At 76.6% G+C, this 22500-nt stretch overlaps 1 protein-coding gene across 1 annotated transcript in view; it reads right to left on the minus strand.

Annotated features, from left to right (window-relative positions):
- LOC127465053 (collagen alpha-1(I) chain-like) overlaps positions 1 to 22500 on the minus strand; it is a 29596-nt gene that overhangs the window by 1889 nt on the left and 5207 nt on the right. The window contains exons 5-6 of the mRNA XM_051775549.1: positions 22117 to 22500; positions 21819 to 21912 (exon numbers count right to left, since the gene is read on the minus strand). The exon at positions 22117 to 22500 is cut by the window's right edge and continues 1382 nt beyond it. Of these exons, the coding sequence (XP_051631509.1) occupies positions 21819 to 21912; positions 22117 to 22500 (478 nt within the window). The remainder of the gene's footprint in view (positions 1 to 21818; positions 21913 to 22116) is intronic.

Consider the following 22500-nt stretch of genomic DNA (forward strand, 5'->3'; position numbering starts at 1 on the left):
AGCGGACTTGGAGCCGGGGCGTCGACGCCCGGCCCGGCCCGGTGGCGGGTAGACCTGTTCCCGCCGTCGAGCGGACTTGGAGCCGGGGCGCCGCCGGCCTGGTCCGGTGGCAGGTAGACCTGTTCCCGTCGGCGAGCGGACTTTAAGCCGGGGCGCCGCCGTCCTGCCCGGTGGTGGGTAGACCTGTTCCCGTCGGCGAGCGGACTTGGAGCCGGAGCGCCGCCGCCCGGCTCGGCCCGGAAGCGGGTAGACCTGTTCGCGTCGGCGAGCGGACTTGGAGCCGGAGCACCGCCGCCCGGCTCGGCCCGGTAGCGGGTAGACCTGTTCCCGTCGGCGAGCGGACTTGGAACCGGGGCGCCGCCGTCCGGCCCGGTGGCGGGTAGACCTGTTCCCGCCGGCGAGCGGACTTGGAGCCGGGGCGCCGCCGTCCGGCCCGGTGGTGGGTAGACCTGTTCCCGTCGGCGAGCGGACTTGGAACCGTGGCGCCGCCGCCCGGCCCGGCCCGGTGGCGGGTAGACCTGTTCCCGCCGTCGAGCGGACTTGGAGCCGCGGCGCCGCCGCCCGGCCCGGCCCGGTGGCGGGTAGACCTGTTCCCGCCGTCGAGCGGACTTGGAGCCGGGGCGCCGCCGGCCTGGTCCGGTGGCAGGTAGACCTGTTCCCGTCGGCGAGCGGACTTTAAGCCGGGGCGCCGCCGCCCGGCTCGGCCCGGTGGCGGGTAGACCTGTTCCCGCCGGCGAGCGGACTTGGAGCCGGAGCGCCGCCACCCGGCCCGGTGGTGGGTAGACCTGTTCCCGCCGGCGAGCGGACTTGGAGCCGGGGCGCCGCCGTCCGGCCCGGTGGTGGGTAGACCTGTTCCCGTCGGCGAGCGGACTTGGAACCGTGGCGCCGCCGCCCGGCCCGGCCCGGTGGCGGGTAGACCTGTTCGCGTCGGCGAGCGGACTTGGAGCCGGAGCGCCGCCGCCCGGCTCGGCCCGGAAGCGGGTAGACCTGTTCGCGTCGGCGAGCGGACTTGGAGCCGGAGCGCCGCCGCCCGGCTCGGCCCGGAAGCGGGTAGACCTGTTCGCGTCGGCGAGCGGACTTGGAGCCGGGGCGCCGCCGCGCGGCTCGGCCCGGAAGCGGGTAGACCTGTTCCCGTCGGCGAGCGGACTTGGAACCGTGGCGCCGCCGCCCGGCCCGGCCCGGTGGCGGGTAGACCTGTTCCCGCCGTCGAGCGGACTTGGAGCCGCGGCGCCGCCGCCCGGCCCGGCCCGGTGGCGGGTAGACCTGTTCCCGCCGTCGAGCGGACTTGGAGCCGGGGCGCCGCCGGCCTGGTCCGGTGGCAGGTAGACCTGTTCCCGTCGGCGAGCGGACTTTAAGCCGGGGCGCCGCCGCCCGGCTCGGCCCGGTGGCGGGTAGACCTGTTCCCGCCGGCGAGCGGACTTGGAGCCGGAGCGCCGCCACCCGGCCCGGTGGTGGGTAGACCTGTTCCCGTCGGCGAGCGCACTTGGAGCCGGAGCGCCGCCGCCCGGCTCGGCCCGGAAGCGGGTAGACCTGTTCGCGTCGGCGAGCGGACTTGGAGCCGGGGCGCCGCCGCCCGGCTCGGCCCGGAAGCGGGTAGACCTGTTCCCGTCGGCGAGCGGACTTGGAGCCGGAGCGCCGCCGTCCGGCCCGGCGGTGGGTAGACCTGTTCCCGTCGGCGAGCGGACTTGGAACCGGGGCGCCGCCGCCCGGCCCGGCCCGGTGGCGGGTAGACCTGTTCGCGTCGGCGAGCGGACTTGGAGCCGGAGCGCCGCCGCCCGGCTCGGCCCGGAAGCAGGTAGACCTGTTCGCGTCGGCGAGCGGACTTGGAGCCGGAGCGCCGCCGCCCGGCTCGGCCCGGAAGCGGGTAGACCTGTTCGCGTCGGCGAGCGGACTTGGAGCCGGGGCGCCGCCGCCCGGCTCGGCCCGGAAGCGGCTAGACCTGTTCCCGTCGGCGAGCGGACTTGGAACCGTGGCGCCGCCGCCCGGCCCGGCCCGGTGGCGGGTAGACCTGTTCCCGCCGTCGAGCGGACTTGGAGCCGCGGCGCCGCCGCCCGGCCCGGCCCGGTGGCGGGTAGACCTGTTCCCGCCGTCGAGCGGACTTGGAGCCGGGGCGCCGCCGGCCTGGTCCGGTGGCGGGTAGACCTGTTCCCGCCGGCGAGCGGACTTGGAGCCGGAGCGCCGCCACCCGGCCCGGTGGTGGGTAGACCTGTTCCCGTCGGCGAGCGCACTTGGAGCCGGAGCGCCGCCGCCCGGCTCGGCCCGGAAGCGGGTAGACCTGTTCGCGTCGGCGAGCGGACTTGGAGCCGGGGCGCCGCCGCCCGGCTCGGCCCGGAAGCGGGTAGACCTGTTCCCGTCGGCGAGCGGACTTGGAGCCGGAGCGCCGCCGCCCGGCTCGGCCCGGAAGCGGGTAGACCTGTTCGCGTCGGCGAGCGGACTTGGAGCCGCGGCGCCGCCGCCCGGCCCGGCCCGGTGGCGGGTAGACCTGTTCCCGCCGACGAGCGGACTTGGAGCCGGAGCGCCGCCGCCCGGCTCGGCCCGGTGGCGGGTAGACCTGTTCCCGCCGGCGAGCGGACTTGGAGCCGGGGCGCCGCCGCCCGGCCCGGCCCGGTGGCGGGTAGACCTGTTCCCGCCGTCGAGCGGACTTGGAGCCGGGGCGCCGCCACCCGGCCCGGTGGTGGGTAGACCTGTTCCCGTCGGCGAGCGCACTTGGAGCCGGAGCGCCGCCGCCCGGCTCGGCCCGGAAGCGGGTAGACCTGTTCGCGTCGGCGAGCGGACTTGGAGCCGGGGCGCCGCCGCCCGGCTCGGCCCGGAAGCGGGTAGACCTGTTCCCGCCGGCGAGCGGACTTGGAGCCGGGGCGCCGCCGTCCGGCCCGGCGGTGGGTAGACCTGTTCCCGTCGGCGAGCGGACTTGGAACCGGGGCGCCGCCGTCCGGCCCGGCCCGGTGGCGGGTAGACCTGTTCCCGCCGTCGAGCGGACTTGGAGCCGCGGCGCCGCCGCCCGGCCCGGCCCGGTGGCGGGTAGACCTGTTCGCGTCGGCGAGCGGACTTGGAGCCGGAGCGCCGCCGCCCGGCTCGGCCCGGAAGCGGGTAGACCTGTTCGCGTCGGCGAGCGGACTTGGAGCCGGAGCGCCGCCGCCCGGCTCGGCCCGGAAGCGGGTAGACCTGTTCGCGTCGGCGAGCGGACTTGGAGCCGGGGCGCCGCCGCCCGGCTCGGCCCGGAAGCGGCTAGACCTGTTCCCGTCGGCGAGCGGACTTGGAGCCGGAGCGCCGCCGCCCGGCTCGGCCCGGAAGCGGGTAGACCTGTTCGCGTCGGCGAGCGGACTTGGAGCCGGGGCGCCGCCGCCCGGCTCGGCCCGGAAGCGGGTAGACCTGTTCCCGTCGGCGAGCGGACTTGGAACCGTGGCGCCGCCGCCCGGCCCGGCCCGGTGGCGGGTAGACCTGTTCCCGCCGTCGAGCGGACTTGGAGCCGCGGCGCCGCCGCCCGGCCCGGCCCGGTGGCGGGTAGACCTGTTCCCGCCGTCGAGCGGACTTGGAGCCGGGGCGCCGCCGGCCTGGTCCGGTGGCGGGTAGACCTGTTCCCGCCGGCGAGCGGACTTGGAGCCGGAGCGCCGCCACCCGGCCCGGTGGTGGGTAGACCTGTTCCCGTCGGCGAGCGCACTTGGAGCCGGAGCGCCGCCGCCCGGCTCGGCCCGGAAGCGGGTAGACCTGTTCGCGTCGGCGAGCGGACTTGGAGCCGGAGCGCCGCCGCCCGGCTCGGCCCGGAAGCGGGTAGACCTGTTCGCGTCGGCGAGCGGACTTGGAGCCGGAGCACCGCCGCCCGGCTCGGCCCGGTAGCGGGTAGACCTGTTCCCGTCGGCGAGCGGACTTGGAACCGGGGCGCCGCCGTCCGGCCCGGTGGCGGGTAGACCTGTTCCCGCCGGCGAGCGGACTTGGAGCCGGGGCGCCGCCGTCCGGCCCGGTGGTGGGTAGACCTGTTCCCGTCGGCGAGCGGACTTGGAACCGTGGCGCCGCCGCCCGGCCCGGCCCGGTGGCGGGTAGACCTGTTCCCGCCGTCGAGCGGACTTGGAGCCGCGGCGCCGCCGCCCGGCCCGGCCCGGTGGCGGGTAGACCTGTTCCCGCCGTCGAGCGGACTTGGAGCCGGGGCGCCGCCGGCCTGGTCCGGTGGCAGGTAGACCTGTTCCCGTCGGCGAGCGGACTTTAAGCCGGGGCGCCGCCGCCCGGCTCGGCCCGGTGGCGGGTAGACCTGTTCCCGCCGGCGAGCGGACTTGGAGCCGGAGCGCCGCCACCCGGCCCGGTGGTGGGTAGACCTGTTCCCGCCGGCGAGCGGACTTGGAGCCGGGGCGCCGCCGTCCGGCCCGGTGGTGGGTAGACCTGTTCCCGTCGGCGAGCGGACTTGGAACCGTGGCGCCGCCGCCCGGCCCGGCCCGGTGGCGGGTAGACCTGTTCGCGTCGGCGAGCGGACTTGGAGCCGGAGCGCCGCCGCCCGGCTCGGCCCGGAAGCGGGTAGACCTGTTCGCGTCGGCGAGCGGACTTGGAGCCGGAGCGCCGCCGCCCGGCTCGGCCCGGAAGCGGGTAGACCTGTTCGCGTCGGCGAGCGGACTTGGAGCCGGGGCGCCGCCGCGCGGCTCGGCCCGGAAGCGGGTAGACCTGTTCCCGTCGGCGAGCGGACTTGGAACCGTGGCGCCGCCGCCCGGCCCGGCCCGGTGGCGGGTAGACCTGTTCCCGCCGTCGAGCGGACTTGGAGCCGCGGCGCCGCCGCCCGGCCCGGCCCGGTGGCGGGTAGACCTGTTCCCGCCGTCGAGCGGACTTGGAGCCGGGGCGCCGCCGGCCTGGTCCGGTGGCAGGTAGACCTGTTCCCGTCGGCGAGCGGACTTTAAGCCGGGGCGCCGCCGCCCGGCTCGGCCCGGTGGCGGGTAGACCTGTTCCCGCCGGCGAGCGGACTTGGAGCCGGAGCGCCGCCACCCGGCCCGGTGGTGGGTAGACCTGTTCCCGTCGGCGAGCGCACTTGGAGCCGGAGCGCCGCCGCCCGGCTCGGCCCGGAAGCGGGTAGACCTGTTCGCGTCGGCGAGCGGACTTGGAGCCGGGGCGCCGCCGCCCGGCTCGGCCCGGAAGCGGGTAGACCTGTTCCCGTCGGCGAGCGGACTTGGAGCCGGAGCGCCGCCGTCCGGCCCGGCGGTGGGTAGACCTGTTCCCGTCGGCGAGCGGACTTGGAACCGGGGCGCCGCCGCCCGGCCCGGCCCGGTGGCGGGTAGACCTGTTCGCGTCGGCGAGCGGACTTGGAGCCGGAGCGCCGCCGCCCGGCTCGGCCCGGAAGCAGGTAGACCTGTTCGCGTCGGCGAGCGGACTTGGAGCCGGAGCGCCGCCGCCCGGCTCGGCCCGGAAGCGGGTAGACCTGTTCGCGTCGGCGAGCGGACTTGGAGCCGGGGCGCCGCCGCCCGGCTCGGCCCGGAAGCGGCTAGACCTGTTCCCGTCGGCGAGCGGACTTGGAACCGTGGCGCCGCCGCCCGGCCCGGCCCGGTGGCGGGTAGACCTGTTCCCGCCGTCGAGCGGACTTGGAGCCGCGGCGCCGCCGCCCGGCCCGGCCCGGTGGCGGGTAGACCTGTTCCCGCCGTCGAGCGGACTTGGAGCCGGGGCGCCGCCGGCCTGGTCCGGTGGCGGGTAGACCTGTTCCCGCCGGCGAGCGGACTTGGAGCCGGAGCGCCGCCACCCGGCCCGGTGGTGGGTAGACCTGTTCCCGTCGGCGAGCGCACTTGGAGCCGGAGCGCCGCCGCCCGGCTCGGCCCGGAAGCGGGTAGACCTGTTCGCGTCGGCGAGCGGACTTGGAGCCGGGGCGCCGCCGCCCGGCTCGGCCCGGAAGCGGGTAGACCTGTTCCCGTCGGCGAGCGGACTTGGAGCCGGAGCGCCGCCGCCCGGCTCGGCCCGGAAGCGGGTAGACCTGTTCGCGTCGGCGAGCGGACTTGGAGCCGCGGCGCCGCCGCCCGGCCCGGCCCGGTGGCGGGTAGACCTGTTCCCGCCGACGAGCGGACTTGGAGCCGGAGCGCCGCCGCCCGGCTCGGCCCGGTGGCGGGTAGACCTGTTCCCGCCGGCGAGCGGACTTGGAGCCGGGGCGCCGCCGCCCGGCCCGGCCCGGTGGCGGGTAGACCTGTTCCCGCCGTCGAGCGGACTTGGAGCCGGGGCGCCGCCACCCGGCCCGGTGGTGGGTAGACCTGTTCCCGTCGGCGAGCGCACTTGGAGCCGGAGCGCCGCCGCCCGGCTCGGCCCGGAAGCGGGTAGACCTGTTCGCGTCGGCGAGCGGACTTGGAGCCGGGGCGCCGCCGCCCGGCTCGGCCCGGAAGCGGGTAGACCTGTTCCCGCCGGCGAGCGGACTTGGAGCCGGGGCGCCGCCGTCCGGCCCGGCGGTGGGTAGACCTGTTCCCGTCGGCGAGCGGACTTGGAACCGGGGCGCCGCCGTCCGGCCCGGCCCGGTGGCGGGTAGACCTGTTCCCGCCGTCGAGCGGACTTGGAGCCGCGGCGCCGCCGCCCGGCCCGGCCCGGTGGCGGGTAGACCTGTTCGCGTCGGCGAGCGGACTTGGAGCCGGAGCGCCGCCGCCCGGCTCGGCCCGGAAGCGGGTAGACCTGTTCGCGTCGGCGAGCGGACTTGGAGCCGGAGCGCCGCCGCCCGGCTCGGCCCGGAAGCGGGTAGACCTGTTCGCGTCGGCGAGCGGACTTGGAGCCGGGGCGCCGCCGCCCGGCTCGGCCCGGAAGCGGCTAGACCTGTTCCCGTCGGCGAGCGGACTTGGAGCCGGAGCGCCGCCGCCCGGCTCGGCCCGGAAGCGGGTAGACCTGTTCGCGTCGGCGAGCGGACTTGGAGCCGGGGCGCCGCCGCCCGGCTCGGCCCGGAAGCGGCTAGACCTGTTCCCGTCGGCGAGCGGACTTGGAACCGTGGCGCCGCCGCCCGGCCCGGCCCGGTGGCGGGTAGACCTGTTCCCGCCGTCGAGCGGACTTGGAGCCGCGGCGCCGCCGCCCGGCCCGGCCCGGTGGCGGGTAGACCTGTTCCCGCCGTCGAGCGGACTTGGAGCCGGGGCGCCGCCGGCCTGGTCCGGTGGCGGGTAGACCTGTTCCCGCCGGCGAGCGGACTTGGAGCCGGAGCGCCGCCACCCGGCCCGGTGGTGGGTAGACCTGTTCCCGTCGGCGAGCGCACTTGGAGCCGGAGCGCCGCCGCCCGGCTCGGCCCGGAAGCGGGTAGACCTGTTCGCGTCGGCGAGCGGACTTGGAGCCGGGGCGCCGCCGCCCGGCTCGGCCCGGAAGCGGGTAGACCTGTTCCCGTCGGCGAGCGGACTTGGAGCCGGAGCGCCGCCGCCCGGCTCGGCCCGGAAGCGGGTAGACCTGTTCGCGTCGGCGAGCGGACTTGGAGCCGCGGCGCCGCCGCCCGGCCCGGCCCGGTGGCGGGTAGACCTGTTCCCGCCGACGAGCGGACTTGGAGCCGGAGCGCCGCCGCCCGGCTCGGCCCGGTGGCGGGTAGACCTGTTCCCGCCGTCGAGCGGACTTGGAGCCGGGGCGCCGCCGCCCGGCCCGGCCCGGTGGCGGGTAGACCTGTTCCCGCCGTCGAGCGGACTTGGAGCCGGGGCGCCGCCGGCCTGGTCCGGTGGCAGGTAGACCTGTTCCCGTCGGCGAGCGGACTTTAAGCCGGGGCGCCGCCGTCCTGCCCGGTGGTGGGTAGACCTGTTCCCGTCGGCGAGCGGACTTGGAGCCGGAGCGCCGCCGCCCGGCTCGGCCCGGAAGCGGGTAGACCTGTTCGCGTCGGCGAGCGGACTTGGAGCCGGAGCGCCGCCGCCCGGCTCGGCCCGGAAGCGGGTAGACCTGTTCGCGTCGGCGAGCGGACTTGGAGCCGGGGCGCCGCCGCCCGGCTCGGCCCGGAAGCGGGTAGACCTGTTCCCGTCGGCGAGCGGACTTGGAACCGTGGCGCCGCCGCCCGGCCCGGCCCGGTGGCGGGTAGACCTGTTCCCGCCGACGAGCGGACTTGGAGCCGGAGCGCCGCCGCCCGGCTCGGCCCGGTGGCGGGTAGACCTGTTCCCGCCGGCGAGCGGACTTGGAGCCGGGGCGCCGCCGCCCGGCCCGGCCCGGTGGCGGGTAGACCTGTTCCCGCCGTCGAGCGGACTTGGAGCCGGGGCGCCGCCGGCCTGGTCCGGTGGCAGGTAGACCTGTTCCCGTCGGCGAGCGGACTTTAAGCCGGGGCGCCGCCGTCCTGCCCGGTGGTGGGTAGACCTGTTCCCGTCGGCGAGCGGACTTGGAGCCGGAGCGCCGCCGCCCGGCTCGGCCCGGAAGCGGGTAGACCTGTTCGCGTCGGCGAGCGGACTTGGAGCCGGAGCACCGCCGCCCGGCTCGGCCCGGTAGCGGGTAGACCTGTTCCCGTCGGCGAGCGGACTTGGAACCGGGGCGCCGCCGTCCGGCCCGGTGGCGGGTAGACCTGTTCCCGCCGGCGAGCGGACTTGGAGCCGGGGCGCCGCCGTCCGGCCCGGTGGTGGGTAGACCTGTTCCCGTCGGCGAGCGGACTTGGAACCGGGGCGCCGCCGTCCGGCCCGGCCCGGTGGCGGGTAGACCTGTTCCCGCCGTCGAGCGGACTTGGAGCCGCGGCGCCGCCGCCCGGCCCGGCCCGGTGGCGGGTAGACCTGTTCGCGTCGGCGAGCGGACTTGGAGCCGGAGCGCCGCCGCCCGGCTCGGCCCGGAAGCAGGTAGACCTGTTCGCGTCGGCGAGCGGACTTGGAGCCGGAGCGCCGCCGCCCGGCTCGGCCCGGAAGCGGGTAGACCTGTTCGCGTCGGCGAGCGGACTTGGAGCCGGGGCGCCGCCGCCCGGCTCGGCCCGGAAGCGGCTAGACCTGTTCCCGTCGGCGAGCGGACTTGGAACCGTGGCGCCGCCGCCCGGCCCGGCCCGGTGGCGGGTAGACCTGTTCCCGCCGTCGAGCGGACTTGGAGCCGCGGCGCCGCCGCCCGGCCCGGCCCGGTGGCGGGTAGACCTGTTCCCGCCGTCGAGCGGACTTGGAGCCGGGGCGCCGCCGGCCTGGTCCGGTGGCGGGTAGACCTGTTCCCGCCGGCGAGCGGACTTGGAGCCGGAGCGCCGCCACCCGGCCCGGTGGTGGGTAGACCTGTTCCCGTCGGCGAGCGCACTTGGAGCCGGAGCGCCGCCGCCCGGCTCGGCCCGGAAGCGGGTAGACCTGTTCGCGTCGGCGAGCGGACTTGGAGCCGGGGCGCCGCCGCCCGGCTCGGCCCGGAAGCGGGTAGACCTGTTCCCGTCGGCGAGCGGACTTGGAGCCGGAGCGCCGCCGCCCGGCTCGGCCCGGAAGCGGGTAGACCTGTTCGCGTCGGCGAGCGGACTTGGAGCCGCGGCGCCGCCGCCCGGCCCGGCCCGGTGGCGGGTAGACCTGTTCCCGCCGACGAGCGGACTTGGAGCCGGAGCGCCGCCGCCCGGCTCGGCCCGGTGGCGGGTAGACCTGTTCCCGCCGGCGAGCGGACTTGGAGCCGGAGCGCCGCCACCCGGCCCGGTGGTGGGTAGACCTGTTCACGCCGGCGAGCGGACTTGGAGCCGGGGCGCCGCCGTCCGGCCCGGTGGTGGGTAGACCTGTTCCCGTCGGCGAGCGGACTTGGAACCGTGGCGCCGCCGCCCGGCCCGGCCCGGTGGCGGGTAGACCTGTTCGCGTCGGCGAGCGGACTTGGAGCCGGAGCGCCGCCGCCCGGCTCGGCCCGGAAGCGGGTAGACCTGTTCGCGTCGGCGAGCGGACTTGGAGCCGGAGCGCCGCCGCCCGGCTCGGCCCGGAAGCGGGTAGACCTGTTCGCGTCGGCGAGCGGACTTGGAGCCGGGGCGCCGCCGCGCGGCTCGGCCCGGAAGCGGGTAGACCTGTTCCCGTCGGCGAGCGGACTTGGAACCGTGGCGCCGCCGCCCGGCCTGGCCCGGTGGCGGGTAGACCTGTTCCCGCCGTCGAGCGGACTTGGAGCCGCGGCGCCGCCGCCCGGCCCGGCCCGGTGGCGGGTAGACCTGTTCCCGCCGTCGAGCGGACTTGGAGCCGGGGCGCCGCCGGCCTGGTCCGGTGGCAGGTAGACCTGTTCCCGTCGGCGAGCGGACTTTAAGCCGGGGCGCCGCCGCCCGGCTCGGCCCGGTGGCGGGTAGACCTGTTCCCGCCGGCGAGCGGACTTGGAGCCGGAGCGCCGCCACCCGGCCCGGTGGTGGGTAGACCTGTTCCCGTCGGCGAGCGCACTTGGAGCCGGAGCGCCGCCGCCCGGCTCGGCCCGGAAGCGGGTAGACCTGTTCGCGTCGGCGAGCGGACTTGGAGCCGGGGCGCCGCCGCCCGGCTCGGCCCGGAAGCGGGTAGACCTGTTCCCGTCGGCGAGCGGACTTGGAGCCGGAGCGCCGCCGTCCGGCCCGGCGGTGGGTAGACCTGTTCCCGTCGGCGAGCGGACTTGGAACCGGGGCGCCGCCGTCCGGCCCGGCCCGGTGGCGGGTAGACCTGTTCCCGCCGTCGAGCGGACTTGGAGCCGCGGCGCCGCCGCCCGGCCCGGCCCGGTGGCGGGTAGACCTGTTCGCGTCGGCGAGCGGACTTGGAGCCGGAGCGCCGCCGCCCGGCTCGGCCCGGAAGCAGGTAGACCTGTTCGCGTCGGCGAGCGGACTTGGAGCCGGAGCGCCGCCGCCCGGCTCGGCCCGGAAGCGGGTAGACCTGTTCGCGTCGGCGAGCGGACTTGGAGCCGGGGCGCCGCCGCCCGGCTCGGCCCGGAAGCGGCTAGACCTGTTCCCGTCGGCGAGCGGACTTGGAACCGTGGCGCCGCCGCCCGGCCCGGCCCGGTGGCGGGTAGACCTGTTCCCGCCGTCGAGCGGACTTGGAGCCGCGGCGCCGCCGCCCGGCCCGGCCCGGTGGCGGGTAGACCTGTTCCCGCCGTCGAGCGGACTTGGAGCCGGGGCGCCGCCGGCCTGGTCCGGTGGCGGGTAGACCTGTTCCCGCCGGCGAGCGGACTTGGAGCCGGAGCGCCGCCACCCGGCCCGGTGGTGGGTAGACCTGTTCCCGTCGGCGAGCGCACTTGGAGCCGGAGCGCCGCCGCCCGGCTCGGCCCGGAAGCGGGTAGACCTGTTCGCGTCGGCGAGCGGACTTGGAGCCGGGGCGCCGCCGCCCGGCTCGGCCCGGAAGCGGGTAGACCTGTTCCCGTCGGCGAGCGGACTTGGAGCCGGAGCGCCGCCGCCCGGCTCGGCCCGGAAGCGGGTAGACCTGTTCGCGTCGGCGAGCGGACTTGGAGCCGCGGCGCCGCCGCCCGGCCCGGCCCGGAAGCGGGTAGACCTGTTCGCGTCGGCGAGCGGACTTGGAGCCGCGGCGCCGCCGCCCGGCCCGGCCCGGTGGCGGGTAGACCTGTTCCCGTCGGCGAGCGGACTTGGAGCCGGAGCGCCGCCGCCCGGCTCGGCCCGGAAGCGGGTAGACCTGTTCGCGTCGGCGAGCGGACTTGGAGCCGCGGCGCCGCCGCCCGGCCCGGCCCGGTGGCGGGTAGACCTGTTCCCGCCGACGAGCGGACTTGGAGCCGGAGCGCCGCCGCCCGGCTCGGCCCGGTGGCGGGTAGACCTGTTCCCGCCGGCGAGCGGACTTGGAGCCGGGGCGTCGACGCCCGGCCCGGCCCGGTGGCGGGTAGACCTGTTCCCGCCGTCGAGCGGACTTGGAGCCGGGGCGCCGCCGGCCTGGTCCGGTGGCAGGTAGACCTGTTCCCGTCGGCGAGCGGACTTTAAGCCGGGGCGCCGCCGTCCTGCCCGGTGGTGGGTAGACCTGTTCCCGTCGGCGAGCGGACTTGGAGCCGGAGCGCCGCCGCCCGGCTCGGCCCGGAAGCGGGTAGACCTGTTCGCGTCGGCGAGCGGACTTGGAGCCGGAGCACCGCCGCCCGGCTCGGCCCGGTAGCGGGTAGACCTGTTCCCGTCGGCGAGCGGACTTGGAACCGGGGCGCCGCCGTCCGGCCCGGTGGCGGGTAGACCTGTTCCCGCCGGCGAGCGGACTTGGAGCCGGGGCGCCGCCGTCCGGCCCGGTGGTGGGTAGACCTGTTCCCGTCGGCGAGCGGACTTGGAACCGTGGCGCCGCCGCCCGGCCCGGCCCGGTGGCGGGTAGACCTGTTCCCGCCGTCGAGCGGACTTGGAGCCGCGGCGCCGCCGCCCGGCCCGGCCCGGTGGCGGGTAGACCTGTTCCCGCCGTCGAGCGGACTTGGAGCCGGGGCGCCGCCGGCCTGGTCCGGTGGCAGGTAGACCTGTTCCCGTCGGCGAGCGGACTTTAAGCCGGGGCGCCGCCGCCCGGCTCGGCCCGGTGGCGGGTAGACCTGTTCCCGCCGGCGAGCGGACTTGGAGCCGGAGCGCCGCCACCCGGCCCGGTGGTGGGTAGACCTGTTCCCGCCGGCGAGCGGACTTGGAGCCGGGGCGCCGCCGTCCGGCCCGGTGGTGGGTAGACCTGTTCCCGTCGGCGAGCGGACTTGGAACCGTGGCGCCGCCGCCCGGCCCGGCCCGGTGGCGGGTAGACCTGTTCGCGTCGGCGAGCGGACTTGGAGCCGGAGCGCCGCCGCCCGGCTCGGCCCGGAAGCGGGTAGACCTGTTCGCGTCGGCGAGCGGACTTGGAGCCGGAGCGCCGCCGCCCGGCTCGGCCCGGAAGCGGGTAGACCTGTTCGCGTCGGCGAGCGGACTTGGAGCCGGGGCGCCGCCGCGCGGCTCGGCCCGGAAGCGGGTAGACCTGTTCCCGTCGGCGAGCGGACTTGGAACCGTGGCGCCGCCGCCCGGCCCGGCCCGGTGGCGGGTAGACCTGTTCCCGCCGTCGAGCGGACTTGGAGCCGCGGCGCCGCCGCCCGGCCCGGCCCGGTGGCGGGTAGACCTGTTCCCGCCGTCGAGCGGACTTGGAGCCGGGGCGCCGCCGGCCTGGTCCGGTGGCAGGTAGACCTGTTCCCGTCGGCGAGCGGACTTTAAGCCGGGGCGCCGCCGCCCGGCTCGGCCCGGTGGCGGGTAGACCTGTTCCCGCCGGCGAGCGGACTTGGAGCCGGAGCGCCGCCACCCGGCCCGGTGGTGGGTAGACCTGTTCCCGTCGGCGAGCGCACTTGGAGCCGGAGCGCCGCCGCCCGGCTCGGCCCGGAAGCGGGTAGACCTGTTCGCGTCGGCGAGCGGACTTGGAGCCGGGGCGCCGCCGCCCGGCTCGGCCCGGAAGCGGGTAGACCTGTTCCCGTCGGCGAGCGGACTTGGAGCCGGAGCGCCGCCGTCCGGCCCGGCGGTGGGTAGACCTGTTCCCGTCGGCGAGCGGACTTGGAACCGGGGCGCCGCCGCCCGGCCCGGCCCGGTGGCGGGTAGACCTGTTCGCGTCGGCGAGCGGACTTGGAGCCGGAGCGCCGCCGCCCGGCTCGGCCCGGAAGCAGGTAGACCTGTTCGCGTCGGCGAGCGGACTTGGAGCCGGAGCGCCGCCGCCCGGCTCGGCCCGGAAGCGGGTAGACCTGTTCGCGTCGGCGAGCGGACTTGGAGCCGGGGCGCCGCCGCCCGGCTCGGCCCGGAAGCGGCTAGACCTGTTCCCGTCGGCGAGCGGACTTGGAACCGTGGCGCCGCCGCCCGGCCCGGCCCGGTGGCGGGTAGACCTGTTCCCGCCGTCGAGCGGACTTGGAGCCGCGGCGCCGCCGCCCGGCCCGGCCCGGTGGCGGGTAGACCTGTTCCCGCCGTCGAGCGGACTTGGAGCCGGGGCGCCGCCGGCCTGGTCCGGTGGCGGGTAGACCTGTTCCCGCCGGCGAGCGGACTTGGAGCCGGAGCGCCGCCACCCGGCCCGGTGGTGGGTAGACCTGTTCCCGTCGGCGAGCGCACTTGGAGCCGGAGCGCCGCCGCCCGGCTCGGCCCGGAAGCGGGTAGACCTGTTCGCGTCGGCGAGCGGACTTGGAGCCGGGGCGCCGCCGCCCGGCTCGGCCCGGAAGCGGGTAGACCTGTTCCCGTCGGCGAGCGGACTTGGAGCCGGAGCGCCGCCGCCCGGCTCGGCCCGGAAGCGGGTAGACCTGTTCGCGTCGGCGAGCGGACTTGGAGCCGCGGCGCCGCCGCCCGGCCCGGCCCGGTGGCGGGTAGACCTGTTCCCGCCGACGAGCGGACTTGGAGCCGGAGCGCCGCCGCCCGGCTCGGCCCGGTGGCGGGTAGACCTGTTCCCGCCGGCGAGCGGACTTGGAGCCGGGGCGCCGCCGCCCGGCCCGGCCCGGTGGCGGGTAGACCTGTTCCCGCCGTCGAGCGGACTTGGAGCCGGGGCGCCGCCACCCGGCCCGGTGGTGGGTAGACCTGTTCCCGTCGGCGAGCGCACTTGGAGCCGGAGCGCCGCCGCCCGGCTCGGCCCGGAAGCGGGTAGACCTGTTCGCGTCGGCGAGCGGACTTGGAGCCGGGGCGCCGCCGCCCGGCTCGGCCCGGAAGCGGGTAGACCTGTTCCCGCCGGCGAGCGGACTTGGAGCCGGGGCGCCGCCGTCCGGCCCGGCGGTGGGTAGACCTGTTCCCGTCGGCGAGCGGACTTGGAACCGGGGCGCCGCCGTCCGGCCCGGCCCGGTGGCGGGTAGACCTGTTCCCGCCGTCGAGCGGACTTGGAGCCGCGGCGCCGCCGCCCGGCCCGGCCCGGTGGCGGGTAGACCTGTTCGCGTCGGCGAGCGGACTTGGAGCCGGAGCGCCGCCGCCCGGCTCGGCCCGGAAGCGGGTAGACCTGTTCGCGTCGGCGAGCGGACTTGGAGCCGGAGCGCCGCCGCCCGGCTCGGCCCGGAAGCGGGTAGACCTGTTCGCGTCGGCGAGCGGACTTGGAGCCGGGGCGCCGCCGCCCGGCTCGGCCCGGAAGCGGCTAGACCTGTTCCCGTCGGCGAGCGGACTTGGAGCCGGAGCGCCGCCGCCCGGCTCGGCCCGGAAGCGGGTAGACCTGTTCGCGTCGGCGAGCGGACTTGGAGCCGGGGCGCCGCCGCCCGGCTCGGCCCGGAAGCGGCTAGACCTGTTCCCGTCGGCGAGCGGACTTGGAACCGTGGCGCCGCCGCCCGGCCCGGCCCGGTGGCGGGTAGACCTGTTCCCGCCGTCGAGCGGACTTGGAGCCGCGGCGCCGCCGCCCGGCCCGGCCCGGTGGCGGGTAGACCTGTTCCCGCCGTCGAGCGGACTTGGAGCCGGGGCGCCGCCGGCCTGGTCCGGTGGCGGGTAGACCTGTTCCCGCCGGCGAGCGGACTTGGAGCCGGAGCGCCGCCACCCGGCCCGGTGGTGGGTAGACCTGTTCCCGTCGGCGAGCGCACTTGGAGCCGGAGCGCCGCCGCCCGGCTCGGCCCGGAAGCGGGTAGACCTGTTCGCGTCGGCGAGCGGACTTGGAGCCGGGGCGCCGCCGCCCGGCTCGGCCCGGAAGCGGGTAGACCTGTTCCCGTCGGCGAGCGGACTTGGAGCCGGAGCGCCGCCGCCCGGCTCGGCCCGGAAGCGGGTAGACCTGTTCGCGTCGGCGAGCGGACTTGGAGCCGCGGCGCCGCCGCCCGGCCCGGCCCGGTGGCGGGTAGACCTGTTCCCGCCGACGAGCGGACTTGGAGCCGGAGCGCCGCCGCCCGGCTCGGCCCGGTGGCGGGTAGACCTGTTCCCGCCGTCGAGCGGACTTGGAGCCGGGGCGCCGCCGCCCGGCCCGGCCCGGTGGCGGGTAGACCTGTTCCCGCCGTCGAGCGGACTTGGAGCCGGGGCGCCGCCGGCCTGGTCCGGTGGCAGGTAGACCTGTTCCCGTCGGCGAGCGGACTTTAAGCCGGGGCGCCGCCGTCCTGCCCGGTGGTGGGTAGACCTGTTCCCGTCGGCGAGCGGACTTGGAGCCGGAGCGCCGCCGCCCGGCTCGGCCCGGAAGCGGGTAGACCTGTTCGCGTCGGCGAGCGGACTTGGAGCCGGAGCGCCGCCGCCCGGCTCGGCCCGGAAGCGGGTAGACCTGTTCGCGTCGGCGAGCGGACTTGGAGCCGGGGCGCCGCCGCCCGGCTCGGCCCGGAAGCGGGTAGACCTGTTCCCGTCGGCGAGCGGACTTGGAACCGTGGCGCCGCCGCCCGGCCCGGCCCGGTGGCGGGTAGACCTGTTCCCGCCGTCGAGCGGACTTGGAGCCGCGGCGCCGCCGCCCGGCCCGGCCCGGTGGCGGGTAGACCTGTTCCCGCCGTCGAGCGGACTTGGAGCCGGGGCGCCGCCGGCCTGGTCCGGTGGCGGGTAGACCTGTTCCCGCCGGCGAGCGGACTTGGAGCCGGAGCGCCGCCACCCGGCCCGGTGGTGGGTAGACCTGTTCCCGTCGGCGAGCGCACTTGGAGCCGGAGCGCCGCCGCCCGGCTCGGCCCGGAAGCGGGTAGACCTGTTCGCGTCGGCGAGCGGACTTGGAGCCGGGGCGCCGCCGCCCGGCTCGGCCCGGAAGCGGGTAGACCTGTTCCCGTCGGCGAGCGGACTTGGAGCCGGAGCGCCGCCGCCCGGCTCGGCCCGGAAGCGGGTAGACCTGTTCGCGTCGGCGAGCGGACTTGGAGCCGCGGCGCCGCCGCCCGGCCCGGCCCGGTGGCGGGTAGACCTGTTCCCGCCGACGAGCGGACTTGGAGCCGGAGCGCCGCCGCCCGGCTCGGCCCGGTGGCGGGTAGACCTGTTCCCGCCGGCGAGCGGACTTGGAGCCGGGGCGCCGCCGCCCGGCCCGGCCCGGTGGCGGGTAGACCTGTTCCCGCCGTCGAGCGGACTTGGAGCCGGGGCGCCGCCGGCCTGGTCCGGTGGCAGGTAGACCTGTTCCCGTCGGCGAGCGGACTTTAAGCCGGGGCGCCGCCGTCCTGCCCGGTGGTGGGTAGACCTGTTCCCGTCGGCGAGCGGACTTGGAGCCGGAGCGCCGCCGCCCGGCTCGGCCCGGAAGCGGGTAGACCTGTTCGCGTCGGCGAGCGGACTTGGAGCCGGAGCACCGCCGCCCGGCTCGGCCCGGTAGCGGGTAGACCTGTTCCCGTCGGCGAGCGGACTTGGAACCGGGGCGCCGCCGTCCGGCCCGGTGGCGGGTAGACCTGTTCCCGCCGGCGAGCGGACTTGGAGCCGGGGCGCCGCCGTCCGGCCCGGTGGTGGGTAGACCTGTTCCCGTCGGCGAGCGGACTTGGAACCGGGGCGCCGCCGTCCGGCCCGGCCCGGTGGCGGGTAGACCTGTTCCCGCCGTCGAGCGGACTTGGAGCCGCGGCGCCGCCGCCCGGCCCGGCCCGGTGGCGGGTAGACCTGTTCGCGTCGGCGAGCGGACTTGGAGCCGGAGCGCCGCCGCCCGGCTCGGCCCGGAAGCGGGTAGACCTGTTCGCGTCGGCGAGCGGACTTGGAGCCGGAGCGCCGCCGCCCGGCTCGGCCCGGAAGCGGGTAGACCCGTTCGCGTCGGCGAGCGGACTTGGAGCCGGGGCGCCGCCGCCCGGCTCGGCCCGGAAGCGGGTAGACCTGTTCCCGTCGGCGAGCGGACTTGGAACCGTGGCGCCGCCGCCCGGCCCGGCCCGGTGGCGGGTAGACCTGTTCCCGCCGTCGAGCGGACTTGGAGCCGCGGCGCCGCCGCCCGGCCCGGCCCGGTGGCGGGTAGACCTGTTCCCGCCGTCGAGCGGACTTGGAGCCGGGGCGCCGCCGGCCTGGTCCGGTGGCAGGTAGACCTGTTCCCGTCGGCGAGCGGACTTTAAGCCGGGGCGCCGCCGCCCGGCTCGGCCCGGTGGCGGGTAGACCTGTTCCCGCCGGCGAGCGGACTTGGAGCCGGAGCGCCGCCACCCGGCCCGGTGGTGGGTAGACCTGTTCCCGTCGGCGAGCGCACTTGGAGCCGGAGCGCCGCCGCCCGGCTCGGCCCGGAAGCGGGTAGACCTGTTCGCGTCGGCGAGCGGACTTGGAGCCGGGGCGCCGCCGCCCGGCTCGGCCCGGAAGCGGGTAGACCTGTTCCCGTCGGCGAGCGGACTTGGAGCCGGAGCGCCGCCGCCCGGCTCGGCCCGGAAGCGGGTAGACCTGTTCGCGTCGGCGAGCGGACTTGGAGCCGCGGCGCCGCCGCCCGGCCCGGCCCGGTGGCGGGTAGACCTGTTCCCGCCGACGAGCGGACTTGGAGCCGGAGCGCCGCCGCCCGGCTCGGCCCGGTGGCGGGTAGACCTGTTCCCGCCGGCGAGCGGACTTGGAGCCGGGGCGCCGCCGTCCGGCCCGGTGGTGGGTAGACCTGTTCCCGTCGGCGAGCGGACTTTAAGCCGGGGCGCCGCCGCCCGGCTCGGCCCGGTGGCGGGTAGACCTGTTCCCGCCGGCGAGCGGACTTGGAGCCGGAGCGCCGCCACCCGGCCCGGTGGTGGGTAGACCTGTTCCCGTCGGCGAGCGCACTTGGAGCCGGAGCGCCGCCGCCCGGCTCGGCCCGGAAGCGGGTAGACCTGTTCGCGTCGGCGAGCGGACTTGGAGCCGGGGCGCCGCCGCCCGGCTCGGCCCGGAAGCGGGTAGACCTGTTCCCGTCGGCGAGCGGACTTGGAGCCGGAGCGCCGCCGCCCGGCTCGGCCCGGAAGCGGGTAGACCTGTTCGCGTCGGCGAGCGGACTTGGAGCCGCGGCGCCGCCGCCCGGCCCGGCCCGGTGGCGGGTAGACCTGTTCCCGCCGACGAGCGGACTTGGAGCCGGAGCGCCGCCGCCCGGCTCGGCCCGGTGGCGGGTAGACCTGTTCCCGCCGGCGAGCGGACTTGGAGCCGGGGCGCCGCCGTCCGGCCCGGTGGTGGGTAGACCTGTTCCCGTCGGCGAGCGGACTTGGAACCGGGGCGCCGCCGCCCGGCTCGGCCCGGCGGCGGGTAGACCTGTTCCCGCCGGCGAGCGGACTTGGAGCCGGAGCGCCGCCGCCCGGCCCGGCCCGGCGGCGGGTAGACCTGTTTGCGGCCGGTGCTCGGAGCGTGGCACCGAATTCGCGGATCGAGCGGACGGCGTGCAGCCGCTAAATCCGTCGATTGGCGCGCCGGCGAGCCCTTCCGACCCCGCCCTGACCTCCCGGATTTCCCACAGTTCTTTGCGAGTCCTTCCAGCGGGCATGCTCCGTCGAGTACTCTCTCGGGGGTCTTGTTGCGGAGACTCCATCTCCCGTGGCCCTTTGCGGCAGACTTGCTCTCCGGCGTAAAGGCTTTCCCCTGCCCCGAGGGTGAAAGAAGAGACGTTCTCTGCGGGGCGGGGAAGCGGGGGGAGTAACTGGGACTCTCTTTAGGCGGCGCGGCTGCGGCCGACCGGGCTCGGCCGCCTCGGCGCCGCCGGGAAGAGCCGGTGTCCGAGCCTAGCGGCTAGAGCCGGTCTCGGGGCTTAGCGCTGCGGTTTCTGGCCGGCGCTCCGAGCGTAGCAGCCTTTCCCCTGCCCCGAGGGTGAAAGAAGAGACGCTCTCTGCGGGGCGGGGAAGCGGGGGGAGTAACTGGGATTCTCTTTAGGCGGCGCGGCTGCGGCCGACCGGGCTCGGCCGCCTCGGCGCCGCCGGGAAGAGCCGGTGTCCGAGCCTAGCGGCTAGAGCCGGTCTCGGGGCTTAGCGCTGCGGTTTCTGCCCGGCGCTCCGAGCGTAGCAGCCTTTCCCCTGCCCCGAGGGTGAAAGAAGAGACGTTCTCTGCGGGGCGGGGAAACGGGGGGAGTAACTGGGCCTCTGCCTGGGTGGCAGGGCTGCCGCCGCCTCGGCTCGGCCGCAGAGGTGCGCAGCGGGTAGAGTCGCCGTCCGTGCCCAGCGGGTAGAGCCCTCGTCCGAAGCCGGCGGGTAGAGCCGGTGTCCCGGGGCAGCGGGTAGACCTGTTTTCCGGGCTCGTCGGCTCGACGCGCTCTCCGAGTCGGGCGGCTCGAGCGGGTTCCAAGCGCTTAGCCGAGGCCCTCGGCGGACGCCGAGGCGCCACCGTTTCTGCCCGGGGCTCCGAGTGGGAAAGAAAGGGCGTTGTCTGCGGCGTGGGTAAAAAGGGGGAGTAGCTGGGACTCTCTTAAGGTGGCAGGGCGGCGGCCGACTGGGCTCGGCGGCGGGGGTGCCGGCGGGTAGAGTTGCGTTCCGAGCCCGACGGGTAGACGTGGTGTCCGACTCCGGCGGGTAGACCTTTTGTCCGAGCCCGGCGGGTAGACCTGTTGTCCGTGCCCGGCGGGTAGACCTGGTGTCCGAGTCGGGCTGGTAGACCTGGTGTCCGAGCTGGGCGGGTAGACCTTTTGTCCGAGCCCGGCGGGTAGACCTGGTGTCCGAGCCCGGCGGGTAGACCTGGTGTCCGAGCCCGGCGGGTAGACCTTTTGTCCGAGCCCGGCGGGTAGACCTGTTGTCCGAGCTGGGCGGGTAGACCTTTTGTCCGAGCTCGGCGGGTAGACCTGTTGTCCGAGCCGGGCGGGTAGACCTGGTGTCCGAGTCGGGCGGGTAGACCTTTTGTCCGAGCCCGGCGGGTAGACCTGTTGTCCGTGCCCGGCGGGTAGAGCTGGTGTCCGAGTCGGGCGGGTAGACCTGGTGTCCGAGCCCGGCGGGTAGACCTGGTGTCCATGCTGGGCGGGTAGACCTGGTGTCCGAGCCCGGCGGGTAGACCTGGTGTCCGAACCGGGCGGGTAGACCTTTTGTCCGAGCCCGGCGGGTAGACCTGGTGTCCGAACCGGGCGGGTAGACCTTTTGTCCGAGCCCGGCGGGTAGACCTGGTGTCCGAGCCCGGCGGGAAGACCTGTTGTCCGAGCTCGGCGGGTAGACCTGGTGTCCGAGCCGGGCGGGTAGACCTGGTGTCCGAGCCCGGCGGGTAGACCTTTTGTCCGAGCCCGGCGGGTAGACCTGTTGTCCGAGCTGGGCGGGTAGACCTTTTGTCCGAGCTCGGCGGGTAGACCTGTTGTCCGAGCCGGGCGGGTAGACCTGGTGTCCGAGCCCGGCGGGTAGACCTGTTGTCCATGCTGGGCGGGTAGACCTGGTGTCCGAGTCGGGCGGGTAGACCTTTTGTCCGAGCCCGGCGGGTAGACCTTTTGTCCGAGCCCGGCGGGTAGACCTGTTGTCCGTGCCCGGCGGGTAGAGCTGGTGTCCGAGTCGGGCGGGTAGACCTGGTGTCCGAGCCCGGCGGGTAGACCTGGTGTCCATGCTGGGCGGGTAGACCTGGTGTCCGAGCCCGGCGGGTAGACCTGGTGTCCGAACCGGGCGGGTAGACCTGTTGTCCGAGCCCGGCGGGTAGACCTGGTGTCCGAACCGGGCGGGTAGACCTTTTGTCCGAGCCCGGCGGGTAGACCTGGTGTCCGAGCCCGGTGGGAAGACCTGTTGTCCGAGCTCGGCGGGTAGACCTGGTGTCCGAGCCGGGCGGGTAGACCTGGTGCCCGAGCCCGGCGGGTAGACCTGTTGTCCATGCTGGGCGGGTAGACCTGGTGTCCGAGTCGGGCGGGTAGACCCTGTGCGCGAGCCGGGTGGGTAGACCTGTTGCCTAAACCCGGCGGGTAGACGTGTTGTCCGTGCCGTGCGGGTAGACCTGGTGTCCGACTCGGGCGGGTAGGCCTGGTGTCCGAACCCGGCGGGTAGACCGGTGTTCCGTGCCGTGCGGGTAGACCTGTTGTCCGAACCCGGTGGGTAGACCTGCTGTCCGAGCCCGGCGGGTAGACCGGTGTTCCGTGCCGTGCGGGTAGACCTGGTGTCCGAGTCGGGCGGGTAGACCTGGTGTCCGAGCCCGGCGGGTAGACCTTTTGTCGGGACCCGGCGGGTAGACCTTTTGTCCGAGCCCGGCGGGTAGACCTGGTGTCCGAGCCCGGCGGGTAGACCTGTTGTCCGTGCTCGGCGGGTAGACCTGTTGTCCCGGTTTTTGGGGTCGACCCGTTTCCCCACTCGAGCGGGGCCGAGCGGCCTCGTGCCCCGCCGGATGCTGGCGAGCATCAGGTCTACCCGGTTCCGGGGCTGGCGAGCATCAGGTCTACCCGGTTCCGGGACCGGCCGATCCGGCCGCCGCGGCCGCAGACGCCGGCCTGCGCCCCGCCGGCGTCCCGGCTCCGGGCCACCAGGTCTACCCGGCTCCGGCGGGACTTAGGCGCCTGGCGGCATTTTCGGGGTAGACGTGTTGTCGCGGCCGGCCCCGGAAGTCGGCCAAGGGGTCGCTGTCGGGCGCCGCCTCCAGTTAGGTCGAGGTGAGAGGCGGCCTGCTCTCGCGCGCCTCCCCGCTGAGGAGCCTCGAGCCGCTTTGGCGACCCGGCCGGGCCAGGACGCGTCTGTCCGTACTATGGGCAGGGGTTGTCTAGCAGCGCGGGTTCCGAGGGCCCCTTTTCTTCCGCGTCTGCTGCCGAGCGCGGCCTTCGGCGCGTGCCACGGGCCGGCCAACCCCACGAGCGGCAGGAAGGCCGGCGAGAAAGCCGCGGGGCACTCGGCCGGCTTCCTGGGGCGGGTCCGATGACGGGAAAGGAAGACGAGAGCCGAGCGCGAAAGCGCAGCCAAGGGAGTTGCGGGACTGGGACGGCCGAGGGGGGCCCGCGGGGGCCCAGCAGCGTCCAGCCCGAGCCGGTGGCGGCTGCCGGCTCCCCGAGGGCCCCGGGCGAAGGCGGTGGTGTGCGAGGGCGGCGAGGCGGCGTCGTCTCGTCCTTCCCATGCGCCGGCCCTAAGCCGGCG

Source organism: Manacus candei, unplaced genomic scaffold, assembly GCF_025592945.1.
Source record: "Manacus candei isolate 608988 ecotype Guabito, Panama unplaced genomic scaffold, ASM2559294v1 h1tg000310l, whole genome shotgun sequence".
Classification (NCBI taxonomy): Eukaryota; Metazoa; Chordata; class Aves; order Passeriformes; family Pipridae; genus Manacus; species Manacus candei.